The 22,521-nt window shown below is 43.3% G+C and overlaps 1 protein-coding gene across 1 annotated transcript in view; it reads left to right on the top strand.

Moving 5' to 3' along the window:
• The window catches only part of CD109 (CD109 molecule), a 170,389-nt gene that overhangs the window by 23,147 nt on the left and 124,721 nt on the right, over positions 1 to 22,521 (top strand). The window contains exons 5-7 of the mRNA XM_015426374.1: positions 617 to 742; positions 13,352 to 13,391; positions 15,755 to 15,839. Coding sequence (XP_015281860.1) covers positions 617 to 742; positions 13,352 to 13,391; positions 15,755 to 15,839 — 251 coding nt within the window. The remainder of the gene's footprint in view (positions 1 to 616; positions 743 to 13,351; positions 13,392 to 15,754; positions 15,840 to 22,521) is intronic.

Raw genomic sequence — 22,521 nt, forward strand, 5'->3', positions numbered from 1 at the left:
AACCCTAACCGATGTAAAGCCCCCGTCTGAACGCACCCAATGTGTAGTTTGCTGCAAAGTGATAAGCTGGTGTGGTGTAGAGTGTCAGACTAGGTCATGGGGAGACCTGGGTTCAAAGCCCCAGTTTGTACCATGAAGCTCACTGGATGACTTTCAAGCAATCACTCTTTCTTTTGTCTTAACCTACCTCACAGGGTTGTTGTGATGACAAAATGGTGGGAGGACATGTATGTATACCACTTGTAGCTCCTTGAAGAGTGAGTGTGATAAAAATGAATAGCTAGATGTTGTGACAGAGACAATCAAAACAGGTTGATTAAAAAGCTACATTAGTCTTTTTGAGAAACTGATGTGAGTATGAACAAGGAGGGAGATACATTTTAGGTTATGCTGCATCAATGGCAGCAGAGCTGATAAAATCTCCATGCAGATGTTGAAACGAATTCATATTTCTGAAGCTGTTGTGACTGCACATTTACTCTGTTATAAGAAACCTGATGAAACACTTTTTATAACTCAGTGAACTATGTTGCTGTAATTCTCCAGTTTGGATATCTCTCATATTTGTCATGTTACTAAATCCACAGTTTGACATATGGTATGGCTTTCTTTTTAGGATCCTTGGCGCAATTTAATTCAGCAGTGGCTGGCAGAAAATGGAAAACTGGGGAAGATTTCCAAGGAGTTTAAAATATCCAGATATCCCATGCTGGGTGATTGGTCCATACAGGTTGAAGTAAATGTGTGTATTAATAACATGAATTGAGCACTAAAATGCAGTAACTCATTGAAGTCTATGATAAAATCTCATGATTTGTATTGCCTCCCAAGTTAGTTACTCTTTGCTAGAGAGGAACTCCTATTTATATCCAGAGTAGGCAGTCTTTTTGACCCAGTTGCCAAAAAGAGCTCATCTACCTGTGAAAATCCCAGCAAACAAAATGGGGAAGGAGAGATGAGCTTTGTACTTGGCCAGACCCACAGGATGTAAGCAATGCTCCCTCTAAGCTGTGGAGTCTTGTGAGCAGAAATTCTACTTTGTGAGTAACTGGCATTAAAGTTGTGAGCAAGCAATTTGGCTACTGCATAAATTAGTTCGCTCTGGAGCCATCCTTCCTGAGTGAAGACAAAAATGTGTGAGACGGAGGCTACAAAACTGTGTGAGGTAGCTCGCACTAACTCAGCTTAGAGGGAACACTGGATGTAAGCTGAGTCTCAAGGGCACAGCCACTCTTTCAGGCCCATCTCAGACCTGACTGGGTTCAGAAGGCAGTGCCTGGCAATAAGCCATGCTTGTCTCCTTGTCCCACATTGCCAGTCCCAGCAGAACCATCAGTGTCTTAGGGACTCACCTTGGTTGCTTGGGCATAGAACTGATCTTGCATGCTGAGCAGAATGGTGTGACATGTTGCTCTTTGGCCTGTGTGCTGATGGTTGCCTGCCCCTGGTCTACTGATCCATCAGTTAAAAGCCACTGAAAAAGACCTGCTGATACTGGATTGGATCCTGTGACCCATTAGCAAATGACACCGACAGTAGTACATTTTTCATGCCTTGCTCCCTCTAGGGACCATTTCTGTCTGTAGGAAGGTTGATTGCTGAACCTGCAGGACCCATGTGGAATAATAGCGCTACGGATCTGTCAGCTGCCACAAGAAGTGGATAATATTCCCCTAAGAGTGAATAATTTCTTCCTCTTCTCACTACAGCCCACTAACCCATGTGGCTATTATGTGCTTTTATGTGCTGGGTTTTTATTGGCTGACTTCTTAATGGTTGATTTTATGTTTTTATTATTTCATCTTTTATTTTGTGAACTGCCTCAAGCAGGTCTCTGAGGAGGTGGCATATAAACATTTTAAGTAAGTGAATAAATAAATACTTCACTTGGGTCCTGCAACCCTGGGAATCAACTTTCTAGGGTATGGAAATGGCTACTAGGGGAATTCTTGCGTGAGTAAATGGATCCAACTTATTACCTTTTGCATAAGCCGATGAAGATATTATGGATATATTCATAAGACTGTAGTCCGTGACATTGCTGTTAATATGTGTCAAACATCTGTCTGTTTTTTTAAAAGCATAAATACTGAAGTAGAATTTCAGAGGCTTTTTAGTGCTGTTTGGCTTGGCTTAGACACTTGAGCAATTTGACAGTGCAAATACAGTCACAGAGCGCAAATTGGGGAAGTATTGAGCAAATTAGGGAAGCATTCATTGTGACTGGAAGCGAGCCAAAAAGCATAGTGTTTCGTGTAGAACTTGAGAAAAAAGGGTAGAATATAGAATTCTTTTCTATGTTGTAGACATGCCTTAAAATTTATAGAGCATTTGTGTCATTGGCAGTTTGGCAAAGGCAGCCATATTCTGCTGTAATTGGCTGAGTATGCTGCACTTACACATGTGCTTGCTTTAGATTATTGCATTCAGGTGTAAAAACAGCCATTTTGAATACATATCCGTAGTTTTGAAGCAAGACTGAGAATCTGTTCAGAAATAATTGTTGAATATTAAAACAGTAAACAGTAAAGGTCATCCTTGGGCAAAAATTCCATAATTATGAGAACTGCTGCCAGCCAAGTCTGCAAGTTGCCTGAACATGAGCTTGTGTAGGAGGATAATTGAGACTGATCTCATGTATATCAGAGCTGCATATGGAAGACAAGATAGGTTTGCATTGTTTGCATTGTTGTGTTTAGCTAAGAGAAATCTCAGTAGGATCTGTGTTTGGAATCATGCTTCATGCAGAAGTTTGAGTGGATTCATTTTGCTGCATTCTTTGTAAGAAGATTGTTTTTGAAGGCTTTGATCTGGCATGGGAGTTTATTAGGTGGATTCCTGTGGGAGTATAGAACCTCAGAAGAAGATTAATTCACCCATTGTGAAAAGCCATTTTTTCCTGGTATCCATAATTACTTTCTGTAGTTCTTCCAGCACAGGGCACAAGAAACCTAGATTGTGGTCACACGCATGAGATAACGTGGGGGGGCGGGGCGGGAAGAGAGGCTATTTGCTCTGTAGGAATTTGACCCGCATTTGCGTGATCACACAGTCCCTGGGAGCTGCAGGGGCAGCCCGCCACTGCGTGATCAGATGCAACCGCGGGTGAATCTTTTCTTTTTTGCTGCGTGTTTCCGGTGCGCTTCAACAAGGGACTTAAGGCAACAAGCAGATGGTAGCCCTGGATCGTCCCGGAAGCAGGAAATGGAGAAGCGCAGTTATGGCAGCATAATAGTACCGGATGTGAATGCTCCTTGAAAGCAGGAGAGTTACTTTGAGCCTCATCCTAACACTGATGAAGACACGCACCGTGAGTACCTGTAACAGCAACACTGAAGAATTTGATGACCTTCATGATTAAGCCCCTTTAAATCTTAAAACAACGAAGAAAAGGGAGGTGGAATCTCCCCCCCCTTTTCTGTTTGGCTGAGACGAGTGACGAATTACTGAAAGAATGTTGAGATAAACATTTTCCGGGGCAAAGAGGGTGTTCGAGCTTCCACAAAAGAAATGTAAACTTTCCTCTTAAAGAAAGAAATAAAGATATATACAGCAGAATTTTCCACTGTGTGGCATTTTCTTGCGATGTCATGCCTTACTGCTGAGAACAGAAAAAAAGTGCACAGTGTGTAAATTTTACCATAAAGCAGAGAATAGAAGTGCACCGTCTTTAGACTTTATCACAAAGCAGCAAAAGGTTTGGCTTGTGTAAGAGACTGTTGGATGCTGAGACTGTTATCTGGCAGAGGTGATCAGCTTGGAAGAGACAATTGATTTACAACCAGTAGAGACGTGGGGCTCTGTTGGAGTGAATTGGACTTAACATAGAAATGACTCTTCAAAACACATACAAAGAGGCAGATAACCTAGATGATTTAGATGCTATACAAGACATGCATTTTTCCTGGAAACAATTTCAAGAGATACTTGAAGACACAATTCAACAGACGATTTAAGAAGCTTTTGAGAGGCTCTATAATAAGGAACAAAATATCCAGCTGGAAACTGTAACTAAGAGGGAAAATCCACAGAGACAACAGATCCCAGCTAAAGGGCAGGATTTCAAACAAGATGATTCAGCTCATGGAATGTCCTTTCCAATCAAAGAGAATACAAAAAGCTACACAGGACAAATCAACAGGTCTATGAAAAGTGCAACAAGCTCTTTAAATTTTGAAAAGGCAAAGGAGAATATACAAGAAGACTCACTGTATGGACTGATCCTTCCAACTAAAAAAAAAAAACCAAGAGGATATACAGAGCAGGAATACTTAACCACCTTAAAACTGAATACAGATGGGAAGAAGCAAAGGCATATGTTTCCACTTACAAAGAGGACAGGCACAGAATGATGACTGTAATGAAAAAAAGAATACAGAAAAAGAAGAAAAGAATCAAGTACTACAAGTAGACTGATATAAAGAGTCTTGGCTTATGTGTCGTTGACTAAAATGAATTATAGCTGAAAGTGATGTAATAATATAATAGTAAAAATTGGGAATGTCAATTGAAGTATAAAGTAAATTTGTTGTTGTTCAGTTGCACAGTCGTCAAGTACTACAAGTAGACTGATATAAAGAGTCTTGGCTTATGTGTCGTTGACTAAAATGAATTATAGCTGAAAGTGATGTAATAATATAATAGTAAAAATTGGGAATGTCAATTGAAGTATAAAGTAAATTTGTTGTTGTTCAGTTGCACAGTCGAGTCCGACTCTTCGCGACCCCATGGACCAGGTCACGCCAGGCCCTCCTGTCTTCTGCTGTCCTCTGAAGTTCACTCAATTTCATGTTTGTTGCATCTATGACACTGTCTAACCATCTCATCCTTTGCTGTCCCCGTCTTCTTTGACCTTCAATTTTTCCCAGCATCAGGGTCTTCTCCAGTGAATGCTCCCTTCTCATTTGGTGGCCAAAGTATTTGAGCTTCAGTTTCATTATCTGGCCTTCCAGGGAACAGTCAGGGTTGATTTCTTTTAGGATTGACTGATTTGATCTTCTTGCAGTCCAAGGGACTCTCAAGAGTCTTCTCCAGCACCATAGTTCAAAAGAATCTATTCTTCGGCGCTCGGCCTTCCTTATAGTCCAACTCTCGCAGCCATACATGACTACTGGGAATACCATTGCTTTGACCATGCGGACTTTTGTTGGCAGGGTGATGTCTCTACTTTTTATCATGCTGTTTAGGTTCGCCATCGCTTTCCTCCCAAGGACCAGGCGTCTTTTAATTTCATGGCTGCTGTCACAGTCTGTGGTGATCTGGGATCCCAGGAACGTGAAGTCTGTCACTACTTCCACGACTTCCCCTTCTATTTGCCAAGGAGTGATGGGGCCGGTTGCCATGATCTCACTGGGAGCATGGGATCCCTTCTCTGGGGCCCATCCTCTGGTGCCAATCAGCTTGCCATGGAAAAAACTAGGCCTCGCACTGTGTTGCTGGGAATGCAGCAATGTCACTTCTGGTGGGCACTGGAAGTTATATCATCACATTGCCAGCAATAAAGGGATACTCTGGTATTTGGCCAAAAACTCTATGGTAAAATTGACTTCTACCAAAGAGTTTTTGCCCAAACACCAGGGCATCCTCAGAAATGTGTGCTGGAAGTGATACCACCACATCATGGGCAATGCAGACTTAAGTCTAGCTTTCCTTCTGGCAGGATTCCATCCCCATCCCTTGCTGTTTGCCAGGGATACCTGGTGATCATACACCTACCTCATCCCTCTAGGTGGGAGCACAGGGACCAGGGCTTGAGAAGAGGATCTTAACTGGCAGGTTGGACAGTATGGAAGGAGGAAATCCTTCAAGTTCCCTTGGGCTCCAAGATGTTTAGGACCTTAAGACAGCAATTCTAAGCAGGTTTACTCTGGATTCTAGTCTATTAAATGGAATTTACTCCTAGGAAAGTGTTTTTAGGATTGCACTGTAAAGGCAAGAATCAGAATTTGCAAGACTTTGATTTGGTTTAGGCATGAAAGTTCAGCTCTAATTATTTAAATTATTTTTTAAAACTAAGTTATTCTTTAGGCACATTTTAAGTGTGCTGTTTATATTACTCAAGTGGATTAAAGGCAATGCAACAGAACATTGGAATTACTTCTATATAGAGAGTGTCAACAAAAGTAAAAGGGCCGTAAGAACAAGTCAACTTCTATATTTGTTCCTGGATCACTAAAAATTATAATAAGAAAGACCTTTTAAAAAGCCTTGAATGTTTTGGATTCTTGTGCCTGGTTTTTACTAAATTTAGTACACTGACCATTCCTTTCACTGAACATTTTCCTTTCCCAAAATCTGATCTGCCCTGAAACATTAGGCTAAGACAAACAACCCTGTGATTTCCTTTTCATCTCACTTGGTCTTAGGGCTGTCTATCAAATCCAGACCCTTGAATCTATTCTTCACCTCTACTGTATATTCATCAGGGATGCGATCTAGGTCAAACCTGAATGGCCTCGTGGTTTTCCCAATTTTCTTCAGTTTAAGTCTGAATTTTGCAATGAGTAGCTCATGATCTGAACCACAGTCAGCTCCAGGTCTTGTTTTTACTGACTGAATAGAGCTTCTCCATCTTTGACTGCAAATTATATAGTCAATCTGATTTCGGTGTTGCCCATCTGGTGATGTCCATGTGTAGAGTCGTCTCTTAGGTTGTTGGAAAAGGGTGTTCGCTATGACCAGTGTGTTCTCTTGACAAAACTCTGTTAACCTTTGCCCTGCTTCATTTTGCTTTCCAAGGCCAAACTTGTCTGTTATTCCAGTTACCTTTTGACTTCCTACTTTAGCATTCCAGTCCCCTATGATGATGAGGACATCATTTTTTGGTGTTAGTTCTAGGAGGTGTTGTAGGTCTTCATAGAACCGGTCCACTTCAGCCTCTTCTGCATCAGTGGTTGGGGCATAGACTTGGATTACTGTGATGTTGAATGGTTTGCCTTGGAATCGGACCGAAATCATTCTGTCATTTTTGAGATTGTATCCCAGTACTGCCTTTTGCACTCTCTTGTTGACTATAAAGGCCACACCATTTTTTCTACGAGATTCCTGGCCACAGTAGTAGATATAATGGTCTTCTGAGTTAAATTCGCCCATTCCTGTCCACTTTAGTTCACTGATTCCTAGGATATCGATGTTCAGTCTTGCCATCTCATTTTTGACCACGTCAAGCTTACCTTGATTCATAGATCTTACATTCCAGGTTCCTATGCAGTATTGTTCTTTGCAGCATCGGACTTTCCTTTCACCATCAGACACATCCACAACTGAGCGTCCTTTCGGCTTTGGCCCAGCCGCTTCACTCTTTCTGGGGTTACTTGTACTTGCCCTCTGCTCTTCCCCAGTAGCATATTGGACACCTTCTGACCTGCGGGGCTCATCTTCCGGCATCATATCTTTTAGCCTTTTGATACTGTCCATGGGGTTTTCTTGGCAAAAATACTGGAGTGGGTTGCCATTTCCTTCTCCAGTGGATCATGCTTGGTCTGAGTTCTCTGCTGCGGCCTGTCCGTCTTGGGTGGCCCTTCACGGCATAGCCCACAACTTCATCGAACTACACAAGCCCCCTCGCCATGACAAGGCAGTGATCCATGAGGGGGATAAAGTAAATAGATGATGATGAAATATGAGTATAACAATAGATAATTGACAATTCATAGCTGTAACTCATTAAGAAAGAGCCAATGGATTTGAACTATAATGCAGTTTATAACATGATGTGAGAATGGAAAATGACAATCTCTTCTTCTCTGTTCTTATTTACACTCTGTTTAAACTGATATGGAGAACCCCGGTTTAGGTGTAAATGATTCAAATGAGCTACAGTTGAATTTGAACTGGATCTTATATAAGAGTTTAACATGAAGTTAGAATGGAAACTGGTAATACCTTGGCTCTTCTTTTTACTTATATATTGTTTTTCTTCCCTAAAGTTATTAAGTAGGAAGAGAGTTAGTATGATCTTTTGATTATATATAGTAGAAAGGATAGTAGACTGTTTAGATATAGGGAAATATATAAGCTTAGTTTGACTGTACACTATATTTAATAAAAATGTTAATAACTTAGCAGTTTTCAATATAAATTGCTTAGACAATTATGTAACCAGTAGAAAATATGTTAGCCTATTGAGTTGTAGAATGTGAAGATAGATTTATAGAAAAATAACTGTGGAATGTTTAGATATGGTCTAAATATTGTTTAAATATTAAAAATAGATTTTAAAATATAGGTTGGTAAACATGGTAGCAAGAATGGTATTTAGTTATATAGGCATGAGGTAGTTTAAGAGATATATAATCACTATTATTACTCTCATATTTATGTTTATGTATTTGTTTGTCATGAAAATAATAAAATTTATTATAAAAATTAGTATAAGGGGAAATGTATAATAAATTACAGGGCTGTGGTGGCTCAGAGGTTAAGCCACTGAGCTGCAGACCGGAACGTCTGTAGTTTGGCAGTTCGAGACCCTAGTGCTGCGGGATGGTTCGGGACCCTACTGCCCCGTCTCTGACCCCAGCTCTGACTCCAGCTCCTGCCAATTTAGCAGTTTGAAAGCAAGAAATTGTAAGTAGATAAATAGGTACTGCTTTGGTGGGAAGGTAACAGTGTTCTGTGTGCCTTGGTGTTTCGTCATGCCGGCCACATGACCACGGAAACGTCTTCAGACAGCGCTCGTTCTTCGGCTTGGAAACGGAGATAAGCACCGCCCCCTAGAACTGGTTTCGACTAGCTTTCAAGTAAGGAAAACCTTTACCTTTATAATAAATTACAGAAAATATAGGTGACTCTCAAGAAGACAACGTAACAGGCCTGTGGACAAGAAACTGGTGGAATAGTGATTGGTAGATGTAAGACATGTTTGAGCAAAGCAATAATATACATATGTGGATGGTAGAGCTTGAATTTGTAGAAGAACTTGAGTGTGTTTGTAGATCCAGCCTTGGTGTTTGAAAACCACGTTGCTAATGGTGCCCAAGAGTGCCTTCTATCAGCTGCTTTTGGTTTGCTCTTAGACTCAACTGACCTGGCCATACTCTTCTATGTTTTTAGCCTCATGCTTGGATTACTGTAGCATATTCAATGTTGGGCTGCCCTGGAAGGTGACCTGGAAATTGCAGCTAATTCAGAATGCGGCATCCTGATTATTGGGGACAAGCCAGCAAGGTATATACTTCATCTTTTGTAAAACAGCAACACTGGCTGTCAGTTTGTTTTTGAATTCAAATTAGTGTCTTGTTTTTGATCTTTAAGGCCCTTCATGGCATAGAATCCACGTAATTAAAGGCCAGTGCCTTCCCCATGTGTCTTCTTGTACCATTTGTGGTCCCCAGGTTGCCACCTACTGGCTGCTCCCCTGATTAAGTTAGTTAGCCTGGCAGCCACCAAGCCCCATGCTTTTTCTGCAGTAGGATCTGCTCTGTTGAACAGGATTCCTGAGGAGTTGAGAGGGGTGCTGCCTTGATATTTTTAAAGGAGGTACTACAAGTACATTTTATTTGCTAGTGCTTTTAATGGGGTACAGGCTGCAGACATTTTGGGGGGGGCAGGATGTTACTTGTGGGTTCTTGCAGTCAGTATATTTAATTTTCAACATTGTCAAATATATGGATACTTGAATCAGGAGATTGGAGCCATAAACAGACAAGATTGATCTTTCCACAAATCTGAGAAAAGCCCCAGGTTTGCAGAAAAATTTGAAATCTAAAATAAAAAGGGTGTGTGTAAAACCGCCCGAATGATAGACGTAAATAGCCTCTCAGTGCCATTATGGGGTTGCTAGGCAACCACAACAGAATTGCTAGCCTTCAAGCCTTAGTGTCTGTCAAGAAAACACGAAGGGTGAGGGAGGACTCATCAGAGCCAGGCCCACCAGCAGCTACAAGGTGTCTTGCATGACTTACCCAGGTCTGGCAGCTTGCTACTGCTCAACAGCATATACCCTATTGATAGCCAGTGGTGTGTAGTGGTTAGAGTTTTAGACCAACTTTGAATTTCTGCTCCACTGTGAAAGCTCACTGGGTGACCTTGGGCCAGTCACAAATTCTCCACCTAACCTACTTCACAGAGTTGTTGTGAGGATAAAATGGAGGAGACAAGAATGATGTAAACTGCTTTGGGTGCCCATTGTAGAAGAGAGGATGAGGGAGAAGATAAAAAGTACATTACCTGGTGGATGGGAAGGAAAGAAAGAAGCAGGGAAAGATGAAGATTTGGAGGTTGCCAGGAGGAGGGACAGAGGAACTAGTAAAAGGGATATAGGGGAAAGTGATGTCCCCCCCCCCCCCCAAGTCCAGCCTGGCATCTGGTACTGATGGGATTAGCTTTTCTGTATAGAAGCTGCCAGGGGGAGGGAAGGAGGGAAAGCTGAAGACTGAGGGGCGGATAAAGGTAGTTTGGCTGGTGGGTGGGAAGGAGAAAAGGAAGCAGGAAAAGAGGAGAAGTTATGGGGGCTTTCAGGGAAGAGAAAAAGGAAACAGTAGGGATGGGAATGAGATCCCTACTAAGTCCTTCCAGGTCCTCCACTTGTACTAAACTTATTTTTGACGCATAAAGATTATTTTGGGATATTACTCTGAAACCATTAACTAACATATATAGTTTGGATTTTAAAACGAACCCTTGCTATGACAAGTTTGTATTAATAAATGGCTTCTTGTGGTACTTTTGTTCATCTAAGCCAAATTTCTGATAACAGTGGCTGATGGCTTGAACTAGGGAACCTAAAACAACACTTATATGCAGGATGCATTTAATAAGGCTAACTTGCTACTGTAGTGATTGAGAAGATTTTTACTCTGTTGTTTCCAAGACAGCTTTCAAGGTAGCTTGCAAAATCTGTAAAAACAATCTATGACAAGTGAAACTGGTAGGAAGGTGTTGTTTGAGTGTCCTCTTCCCAGTCTACGCGGCCTTCTACTGCACTGGCTGGTGTTATCCCTTCATACAATGTGACCACAGGGTGAAAACTGCCCCCTGGAGATAATACCTTAGCAGCCAGATGTTTGCAGCCTTATCTGTTGTCTTCATGGTTCCTGGTTAATTGTCAGGTCTTGAAGAAACTCACTCCCAACAACACTCTCTTATTGAGAGATAGAGAGGTCTCAAGCATAGATGATCTGTGTCAGAACTGACTCCCTTGGTGCCAGTTCTTGTATTATACATAAATGTCAAACTTGGACTTTTGTTTGCTATGTCTTATGGGGATTTGAGGTCTGCAAAGGAAGGGAAATTCCAGGGGTGTGTGAGAGTGTGAGAATGGCTCTGATGTAATGGCAGTGTAACTCTTCTTAAACAGCCTCCCTTCTCAGGGATGACCTTGGATAATGTCTATGCCTCCTTCGCTGTCGTAGATAAATATAATAGTAGATTTACAGGTGGGGGTATAGAGCATGCGAAAGCCAGACAGGACGATTGTAGAGTATGATTGGACGGAACCTAAGGGGGCCTTATGCGAACTGTTTATAACCAGTGGTCTTTTCATAGAAAAAGAGCTGCAGGAGCTCATTAGCATATGGTATGCTAATGAGCCACTAGGCTATTAGCATATGCCATGACCCCTGACATCACCGCCTTTCTTCAGTTCTGACACAGAGCGTGTTTCCAAAAGTAAGCATATCTCAATAAACTATCACTGCTTAAATGTGTTGTGGAGAGTGTTTTAACTGGGAGATCTGACAGGCGCAACCTTTTGTAGACTTGCGTAATTTCAGTTACATGAATTGGTTTCCTAATTTGGTAGATATACATACATATGGGAAGAGAATAATTAGGTTCTGACTTTGTAAATATTTTTTCTTGTATGTGTGTGTGTATAGATATAAGACTACTTACACCAGTGGTGTCAAACATGAGGCCCATGGGCCGGATCAGGCCCTCAGAAGGCCCCAATCTGGCCCGCAAGGGCCTGGTTGTTTCCTGCTTCATTTTCCAGTTCTGCTGCTGCCTCCATGTCACAGCTTGCTTTACCAGTTTCTCTCAATCGCACAGGAGAGATAGATAGGCAAGCTTCTCCTGTGCAATTGAGAGAGTCTGGTAAAGAACTGGCTGAGGCTCCTCCCCCTCCTCCTCACAGGGGGAGGGAAGGAACAGCCAGAGCTTGCTTCCTGGCCAGGCTGCAGGAGACAAAGGGAAGCCTTTCTTTCTTTCCACTGGCTGAGGCTCCTCCCTGAAGGGAGGGAGGGAATGAGGGAGAGCTTGCTTTGCTGGGCTGTCTCAATTGCACGGGAGAAATACCAGGCACCTTTAAGACCAACAAAGTTTTGTTCAAAGTATGAGCTTTTGTGGGCCTTGCTACAGTGTGTGTGTGTTTTGTTGTGGTCTTTATGCCAGGGCTCTCTTGGGTTCAGCTGGGTTCCCTCCCTCTTTTCACTGTATTCATGCCCTCATGATCCATCTTTCTTGGTAAGAAAGGAATGTGAACTATTTTAGAGGAGAAATAACAACAAGCCAGTGAGGTGGATTAGGCTGAGAGTATGTGTCCAGACCAAGTTCACCCAGCACATTTCCTTCATCGGAAGTTGTAGTTATTTCTCTGGGGGAGACTATAGTTTGTAGACAAACACATGACTGCAGTCTGTGTCAAGATGCCTTCTCATTTTCTTGACCAGCACATGAAGGAACTTATGTACAAAAGGTTGCAATGCCCAGCCATTTCATGTTTTCCCCGGGTCCTAGGCTCAGAACACTGAGCATGAGATTTCTGTAATGAATGTCAGTAAATCAAAAGTAGGTTTGCAGCTTACAGATACACATCTGAACAGCATATTCAAGATTGCTACAGCACAGACATTTTGATGCAATAATTCAGAGCAAGAGATGTCAGTTATCAGAGACTGTTAAATTGACAAAATATTGCAAGAATGCTAGTGTTTTAAGCATGTTTTATTTAAAGTTTAAAAAAATCTTTATTTGTTTTTGCGTGCTGTATAAGGTTTATATCTCTGCTACCTGGCATTACATTTTATGACACACACATGGCCTGGCCCAACAAGGTCTCATTTATGTCAGATCTGGGCCTCATAAGAAATTAGTTCGAGAACCCTGATTTACAGTCTTTTTAGAAGAATGTTTTGTGTATCTGGGAACATGGGCTGTGGCCTACAGAGATGTGCCACAATATGTTAGGCTTTGAAAGGATTTGGGGACATATCTGAAGGATACTGATCTTGACTTTTGATGTTAGTGATTATGAAACCCAAAATTGTCATGTTTGGAACAATACCACCCAACATATGCCTAATTTTTAAAAAGTAGTTGCTAGAATTTCTCCCATGACCCAATCCAATGAACCATGAAACTGAATTTATGTTTTATAGGATTTTTGTTTTGTTTATTTGTTTCCCCATAGGATCAAACTCATTATCAAACATTTACTGTGATGGAGTATGGTGAGTATTGTCTGTCTGATAACCAATATCCTTTTTTGGAAGAGTGTAAGAGTGCAGGAATTTTTGGACAAAAATAAAACAATGCATGAAGTTTACAAAAGATATCTTAATTATTAAGAGTTCATTATCTAGAACAGCATAAGACCCACTTTGTATACACCTCCTATTTTCTATATATGAAACATGGAAAGGAGTATCCGGGAAGTGGCTGAAAAACGTGTGTGTTGGTGCAACCAAAACTTGCTTTTAATGGACACCTACCATGCAGTTGGCCAGGGGTCATTTCGTAGAAAAAGAGCTAGGGGAACTCATTAGCATAACTCATTAGCATATGCCACACCCCCTGACATCAGGGGCCCGGCGGTGGACCTGCAAGGCCGGCGGAAGTGCGAGGAAGCCCCGCCAAGGCTCTCCCTGGCCCCAGGCAGGCAGGGGTGAGAAGAGGCAGGGAGGAAGCAACTTACCCTCCCTCTTCTCCTGCCTCCTCCTGGCTGAATGAGGGCTGGAAGCGGGGCGGCCGGAAGCAGGGGGTGGGGCTTCGTCATATGCCCCGCCCCCTGCACCTCACCCGGGGGGACTGCGTTCCCCCGCGTTCCCCCCCAAAATGACCTCTGCAGTTGGCTAATCAAATTGTGGTTGTACAGTAACTATTCTGGCGCCTCCCTGCTTCTAAAAGGAAGGATTTAACCTTCCCCCTAAAGAATTGAGAATTAAGTAGCCAGTAATCACTGATATAACCTGGATAATAAAAGTGACTGCAGTACAAAAACGTGTGTACCCTAGGCTTCTGTGGATACCTGAGTTCTTTCAAGCTGTCGCTAATCAAGAGTAGCTAAATCCACAAGCCTCCAGTTTAAAACTCCTCCCTTTCAACCTCCCTGTTTGGAAAAAGTAATTACCTATTGGTGGAGCAGAACTATTGAAGAAAACATGGTATACATTTGTCATTATGCTCCTTTGCATCCAGTCTCCAGCACAATCTCTGAAATGGGAAAGAATATGGGCAGGATGTCCAGATGCCAGGGGAAAGAGGCTTCAGTGCCAAATATAGCTGAGTAGTGCTTCTTTGAGCTCCTGGTTACTGATCCCTTATATAGTTTTATAGTCTGTTCTTAGGCCAAGAGTTTGAGGGCAGTATTTGATACGTGCTATTTTGTTTGAGGGACAAAGGATCCCTGAAGGCCTGGCTTCAGTTTGGAAGAGGTAGGCAGTGTCCACCCTTGCTAAGAGTCTCCCTGGCTGTGTGCTGCTGCCACTTGATACCTGCCAGCCAGTAATTTCAGATGATAAAAAGGAGGAAGGCTTTTCTTTTTCTGAGAGTGGTGCCTGTGTTTTGTGGCTTGATATTTCCCAAGAGAATTGTATTGCCTGTCCCTCGTTTAGAGGGTTTCCAGTGCTATCCTAAAAAGACTTACACCCTTCTCAGTCTTCACCGTTGATCTATATAAGTGTCTGAAGGCATGCCCAAGCTATCAGTTTTGTTTAACAGAAATTCTATTTTCCCAGAGAACACTGGGAATTGTAGTTCTGGATGGTGATGGTGGAGGCAGAAGGAAAGATGGTGATCTCTAACAGAACTTTCAGAACTCATATCAAACTGTAATCACCAGGTTTTTGGGGGGGGGGAGCAGAGAGGCCATAACAGTTAGTAGTATAAAACATTGCACTTGCATTGTAGACAGTGTGAGAGTTGCCAGCCGCCTGAAGAAAAAATGTCCTGTCCCTTTGGTAGAATCAAATGGAATGTTATTTGCCATGTAATGTTCTTTACCTCCATTCAGTGAAAAGCTTTAACTGCCCATTTTTACACATGAAGCCTCTATTACAGGAGTGAGACCTTTTTCTCCAGGTCTGTTGGCAACATTAGCAGTCATATAAACAACAATTATTTGTGTTGTATTAAGAAGCCTTATTACTGAAATGTTATGACTCTGGTTATCAGTATATTATTTGTGTAAAGCATATAATTTATTTCATAGTCTACCTTTCTCACTGAAACACAAGGTGGACAGATTTTTTTTTTAAAAAAGAGCCGTATGCATACAATTAATAGTGCAATTAAATGGGATTATGGTATTATAGTAGCATTCTATATACCGTAAAATATGTACAACAAAGAAGGAAACTGGTTTACAAAATTGGAGAAGTGGTGTGATAGTATGGTGGATACAATGAAGAAAGCAATGAATGCTACCTAAAATTTTGCAGATTAACTTTGAGCCTACTTTCTTTATCAAAAAGGCCCCTTTGAACCATGTGCGCAACAGTATGTAAGCAAAACAGTGATAGTAACCTGTAGTGTCACAGTCATTATGACCCCATTTGTTTTATAAAACAACCATAACTTTTGATTTTTTTTTTAGTGTTACCAAAATTTGAAGTCATTCTAGCAACACCTCTGTTTTACTCTTCAAAACATGAGAGCTTCAGTGGTGCTGTCACAGCAAAGTAAGTAAAAGTACATGTTGCCTTTTATGGGTAGAAATTCCTTGTGATTTAGGGCGGCACATGCTTATTTGGTACATAAGAAATTAAACATTTTTTCACAAGGGCATCTCCACACAGGAGTTCTCTCCATCCCCAGCTGAATTATAAATTCTGTGCTTCCAGACCCATCAAGACACTGGCGGCTCTGCCCTAGGCTTGCCAAGTCCCCCCGGGGGGCGGGGAAACCCCCACCCCAGAGGCCTGTTCCCCGCTGCCGGAGGATCGGGCCCCGGGGGGAACCCCACCCCGGCGTGCGCGTCACCAGGAAGTGATGTTATGACGCCAGGCACGCTGGGGGCGGGGCCAGGGTCATCCGAGGGAAAACTCTTTTCCCCAGTAGCATATTGGACACCTTCTTACCTGAGGGGCTCATCTTCCGGTGTAATCTTTTTTAGCCTTTTGATACTATCCATGGGGTTTTCTTGGCAAAGATACTGGAGTGGGTTGCCATTTCCTTCTCCAGTGGATCACACTTGGTCTGAGTTCTCTGCTGTGGCCTGTCAGTCTTGGGTGGCCCTCCACGGCATAGCCCACAGCCTCATCAAACCCTGCAAGCCCCCTCGCCACGTCACGGCAGTGATCCATGAGGGAGTATCTATAAGAGTATCAAGTGCTATGTTGATGCTGTTTGCTTCAAAGGGTGATACTTAAGATTGTAATACAAAGTAGCTAGTTTGGATGTGGTAGACTGGATAAATCCTACAAGATCAATAATACTGGAAACATTTAGCCTTCAAGCCTTAGTCTCATTGCATATCCCATGGAGGGGGGCTGCATGCAAGAGTTTAGTTCATGAGCAGCCCATTGATGGAGCAAGTATCCTCCAGGGTCATTTCAGGTTGAGAATAGCACAGGGAGGGTGGCTGAAGCCCCTTCTCTCTCTGCACTGCGATCTCAGTCTGAATCGGGACCCTGCAGTGTTTTAGAATTGAGTTCCCAGGGGAAACTCTCAGCTGCTGTCTGGCTACATATTCCTGTAGCAGTCATATGTTACATACAGCATTGAGTTTGGGCTTGAAATTTAAATAAATGTACATCTGTATGTATTTTTTACACAGTTATAATTTTTTGTCGTTTCCATATTATTGCTAATAATGTCACAATTGAAAAATGTAAAAAAGAGTCAGGAGTGTGGGAGTGATGTTCCCTCCTTCTATCTAACATGGCCAGCAACTCTCCCAGAGCCATCCTGAGCAGAGCTGCACCCTATTGAGGTCAACTGGTTTGGTTAGTCCAGTCACCATTAGTTAGCAGAGTGCTTAAATAAAGCTACAAATGCACTTTACCAGGTTACTCAGCTTACAAGGCTACACAGGGCCACATTGCAAGTTTAGAAGAGAAATACCTCTGTCTTTATTTGAGAAGTACACTTTGGATAGGAAAGAGGAGAGATTGATAGATTTCTAACTTACTAAAGGATGGAGGTGGATGGTGAGAAGCCCATCTGCCTTATGGTGCCAAGAGAGGACAGTATGTCCCTCTCTTGGTGCATGCTGGTAGAGAGTAAATCTTCATTCAGAGAGAGAGAGAGAAGCAGGAAAGGGAAGTTGATCCCTGAGATTATAATCTGCATATCAAAGAGGACAGTGGCAGAAGAGTAGATACAGGAAGAAAGGTCAGTGTGCCTATCTAGCTTTCTAGCCTCTCTTGCCACTCAGTCTGGAGGTTTGAGGCAGCCAGCAGGAGACACATATCTGGAACTTCCAACACACCCTCTCGGTGGACCATGGCTCAGCTGGACCAACTTCATTCCATCTCTCAGGACTTCAAATCGTTCTCTGGGTAGAGGCTTGGTGAAGGCATCTCTTTCTTTGGGCAGTGGATCAGCTTGACAATTCCTTCTTGCTGCAGATGTCTCACCAGGTGATACTCCCCATCAATTTGCTTGGTATGCTGGCTCACATCTTTTTCAGAAATGTGGATGTAACTTTTGTTGTCTTCATATACTATAACAGGCTTTGGTACATCTAGGCTCATGTCTTTTCAGTAGCTGTAGCAGCTAACGTTACTCTTGACAACCTAGTACTGCTGACACATATTCTGCTTCAGTGGTGGAACTTGCAACTGCACTACACTTCTTGTTTGACCAACTTATAGGTCCTCCACCAAAGAAAACTATATTGCCACTGGTAAACTTTCTATCTGTTAAGTCTTCAGCCCAGTCTGCATCCACATAGGTAACTAGTTTAGGGCTGTCATTTGCAGATAATCTAAGTTTAAGATCTGCAATAGTCATTAGGTATCTCACAAGTGTTATGAGAGCTTTCCAGTCTCTTTTTGTGGGCTTTGCATTCTTTCTACATAATAGTCCCACAGCTAATGTAATGTCTGGTCTGGTCAAAGTGGAAATGTGCAAAAACTTACCTAGTGCTTCATTGTACTGGTTGCTTACAGATAGCTCTGCAGATTCTTCTCCTTGCTTGATGTAGTTTGGTTCCATGGGAATATATTCGTGTGGCCCATCATTCAGTCTCAGGTAGGGGTGTGCATTCGGCTATAGCCGAACTGAAAAGATACCCCAAAAATACCTTGTTGGTATTTTTCGGATAGCACATAAGCTGAATACAGATCAGAGATATGTATTCGGCTACCGGTTTAGTTGAACCCGAAAAAGCTGATATTATCTGGCTTTTTTTTTTAAGTTCTTTTTGCTATACCGAAAAAAAGGACTTAATTAAACCTAACAGCCTGAGCTGCCAGTCAGCTGTTGAGTTTAAATGCCTTTCTTTCCCTCCCTGAGATCGGGGAGGGAAAGAAAGGCATTTTAAATATGCCTGGGTTCCCCAGGCATGTCTGCATGTGTGCATGCCTGCCCTCTTTCCCCAGCCTACCTGCCATGGTAGACAGGTTGGGGAAGGGAAAGCAGGCATGCACACATGCTCCTGTTTTTCCTTGAGCCTCTCTGCTTTTGTGGAGAGACTCGGGGAAGTACGGGGGGATGTTTAAATGCCTTTCTTTCCCTCCCCAAGATAGGGAAATAATATTTTTTGGGTCTGATTTACCCGAAGCTGAAAAATACTAGCTTTTTTTTTTTTTTTTTGCACACCCCTAGTCTCAGTCTTCTCACCAGGTCCCTAATCTTCTGTTCCTGGCTGATGGCTGATGAGAAAGCTGCCATCTGGCTCTCTCTGTATCTTTATGCCGAGTGTGTAATGCTGCCAAGTTGCTTAAGTTCAACTTCTTTGCTTAGGTGATCCATGATTTCTTTTCTGTCATCTCGATTTTCACGTACTAGTAGTAGGTTGCAATCACAAGTCAGGATATAAGTCCATTTTTCATCTTTGCATATGGTGTACAGGCAGGGATCAGATTCACTTCTTTTGAAGTCTGCCTGGAGTAGTGTGGTGTTCAGTTTAGTATCCCTGGCTTTTGCAGCCTGACTGGATGTGGTTGCTGCAGTTAGGTGTTCAACCTCCATCCCCTTGTGTGCTGCAACACTCAGGAGCGTTTTTACCATTGTGAACTATCTCCTCTGTGCTTCTTGAGCTGGTAGGCAAGAGATGTCATCACACAACACAGGCTCCGATGTTCCCACCGCCTCTGCAAGCAGCTTCATTCTCGGTGGAACAGCTTTGTTGGAGCGCATTGATCGTCTCACCTCTGGTTGTCCTGTCTCTCTGGGTTCCATCTGTGGTTCAGGCATGGCTGGTACATCTCTGGGTTGCATCTGTGGTTCAGGTATGGCTGGTGGAGCATCTTGACGGGTCATGTCATCTGCCAGGATCACCTCAGGAACTTCCTCTTCCCTGGTGTTTCCCACATCAAGGGATGCCAGCTGGTTGCTCACTTCAGTGTCAGCCCCCTCTGAACCTTGAGGCCTTACACTTTCATCAAAATGAACAGATCTACTGATGGTGATTTCGTTAGTCTTTGGGTCCAGGATTCTGTAACCCTTGCATCTAGCTGCATATCCAGAAAAATGCCTTCCTTTGCACGATCACCAAGCTTTGATTGCTCTTCTTTAGGGATGTGTATGAAAGCTCTACAGCTGAACACTCTCAGGTGGTCCATGGATGGCTTATGACCAACCCACAGTTCATAGGGAGTCACACCTGTAGCTCTTGTGACTAGTCTATTCTGCGTGTAGACATTCTGTGACAATAGCTTCACCCCCAAATTGTGTAGGTAAGCAACTGTCTCTGAGCAGTTGGTATCACTCCAGGCCACCACACTAACCCAAGTCCACCTCCACTTGAAGGGACTGCAAGATGGAGCCAAATTCCTAACCTGCCCAAAAGACTTCTTGACCCTGTCTGTGAAGTGATAATTAAACTCCTCTTTTCTACCCACTCCCCCCTCTCCTCTGTCCAAAGGTTCTGACCAGCTCTACCATACTAGTACAGTAAATGAGTGAACAGACAGAACAGGGAAACTGGGATGGATGTTGTTATGTCTGGACATGTGCAATCTTCCACTCATGCTTAACTGCTGCTGGTGCAGTAGCCAGCATAAGGAGGCATGCCTGGACTTGTCTGGCAGGCCACCTAGTTGGAGCTTGAAGCCCAGAACAAAGGCAGGCAGGATCCTGGAGCCTGCCTGTGGATTGGCCCCTGGGGGCAGCCAGCCAATCTGGAGCTTGGAGGCCATTTGAACTCACCAATCACATTGGGGCTGGGAGTGGCTTAGGTGTAAATAGTTAGGGCAGTTGCCCCATGTAAAGCATTCCTGTTGAGATGCAATAAACAGCTGCTTGTTGAAATCACTCTGGCTTCGCCTCTGCTGTGTTAAACTCACTATTTAACAAGATGTGGCTCTCTCCATCAGATATACCTTCCTAAATATAGCCAGGGAAGATGCCCTCCATACCCAGTCTGGTAGGCCATTCCAGAGCACTGGACCTATCAGAGAGAAAACCTGTGACCTAGCTGTTGGTCTATGGCCAGTCCTATGCAAGGTCACTGAAGTTATGGGAGTATGCCAGAAATTGTGGTTCAATAAGTAAACTATGAAACAAACCAGGGCTGGTGAGCTGAGCAAGCAGAATGCCTGTGATGCTGCAGAGGTGCTAAGCTAAGCTAAGAGGTACTAAGTTAGTATGGGAAAGAATCAGACATAAACTGTATGTGAAGATCCCGAAATGGGTCTCTCTGGTGAGAGAAGAAAAAAGTAGCTAGATATGAAGATTTATTAGGAAAGGAAGATAGGTTGAAGTCCAGAGAAGAATTAGAGGAACAAGATATATGTTTGGATTGATGGACAAGAGTACACTTGGAATCTAGATATGCTAAAGATAAACCTCAGCGGTTTGATGCAGAACAATCAGCGTTTGATACACTTTTATACGAAACAGTGATAAATTAATTAAGAAATTTTATGTGTATTAGTTACAGATAAAGATGGAGGATGAGGTGATTAAAGAATGTATGATAAAATGGGCCCAAAATTTTGGCTATAATATTGATCTTGATCATTGGTTGCAGATATGGAAAATAAATGATAAAATCAGTTTCCTTTAAAGAGAATTTATATAAAATGTTCTATAGGTGGCTGTCAGCAAGCTGCCATTGTGTTCTGTATTACCTGCCTGTATGTACAGACCCTCCCCCCCCCTCTGTTCCTGGCCTGTGTTTTATTCTGCTGTAACGCTTAAACCAAGCAGCTGGAGGACGTGAAGTGGGAGGTGAGCTTGATTGCTAGCTTGTTGCTTTTTGAGCCTGGGAACTGCATCAATGTTATGTCTGAAGATGGTAGTGTTCCCAGGGATTGCCCGCGCAATCGTTTCCTTGTACCCGCCAGCGGGAAAGTGACCCATTGGTTCTGTACCTGGTTTGAATCCCTTTATTATGTTTACCCGAGCTGTTTGTAACCATTCCTAACAAAGACCTTGTTTGAGTATCTTTCCAAAGCTTTGAAATAAATTTTGCTTTCTTGAAACGTGGATTTATTCTCGATGCTTGGGGATCCAACATATTGTTAGGAATCCCATTATTTTCCTATCATCCCGAGTCTGACGAAGTCATGAGCGGGACCGAGGGAAAACCACCTTCAACGGAGGGGGACACGGGATCGGTCCCAACAACCTCCACGCTGTTGGTCACCACTGGCATGACCACGGTGCCATCGTCGGGTGCAGTGGGGGGGACGATTCCCCATCTACCTTCTTATTTGACCTGGCCACCTCCAACCCCTTCGAACTGGGGCCAGCGGAGGACATCGGCCCAGGACTATGTACAATACGAAGGGCACCAGAGAGATTTATTCTCGCAGAGGAAGCGGGCTCCGTGAGAGTCTGTTTGACAAAGGGCTATATCCTGAACCGGAGAGAACGTCCTCGTCGGGGACTTACCGACGGGAGCTCGAGGACTGGATGTACGAACCCCTGGGGGAAGGGGCCCGGGCCGGGGATCTAGCGGGAGCTAGATTGCCCCCAAGCGAGGAGGAGTATGAGCCCCCCCCAGGTACCGACCTCGGGACCATATCCCGGAGGAGGACACCGGAGAGCGGCTGGACGAGCTAGAACAATCGGTGCGGGACCTGATAAGAACCGTGAATAATGTCTTTAAGGCACTACCGGGTATGCTAGACATTCGCATGGCCGCCTTGGTGGCTGCCCAAGCCCCGCAACAGCCGGCGGGACCCCCACCGGTTCAACCTGGACCGGGAGCGCCCGCGCCACCTCCACCGGGGCCCGCCGGCCCGCCAA

The sequence above is a fragment of the Gekko japonicus genome, unplaced genomic scaffold (assembly GCF_001447785.1).
Source record: "Gekko japonicus isolate JY-2015 unplaced genomic scaffold, Gekko_japonicus_V1.1 scaffold742, whole genome shotgun sequence".
Taxonomy (NCBI): Eukaryota; Metazoa; Chordata; class Lepidosauria; order Squamata; family Gekkonidae; genus Gekko; species Gekko japonicus.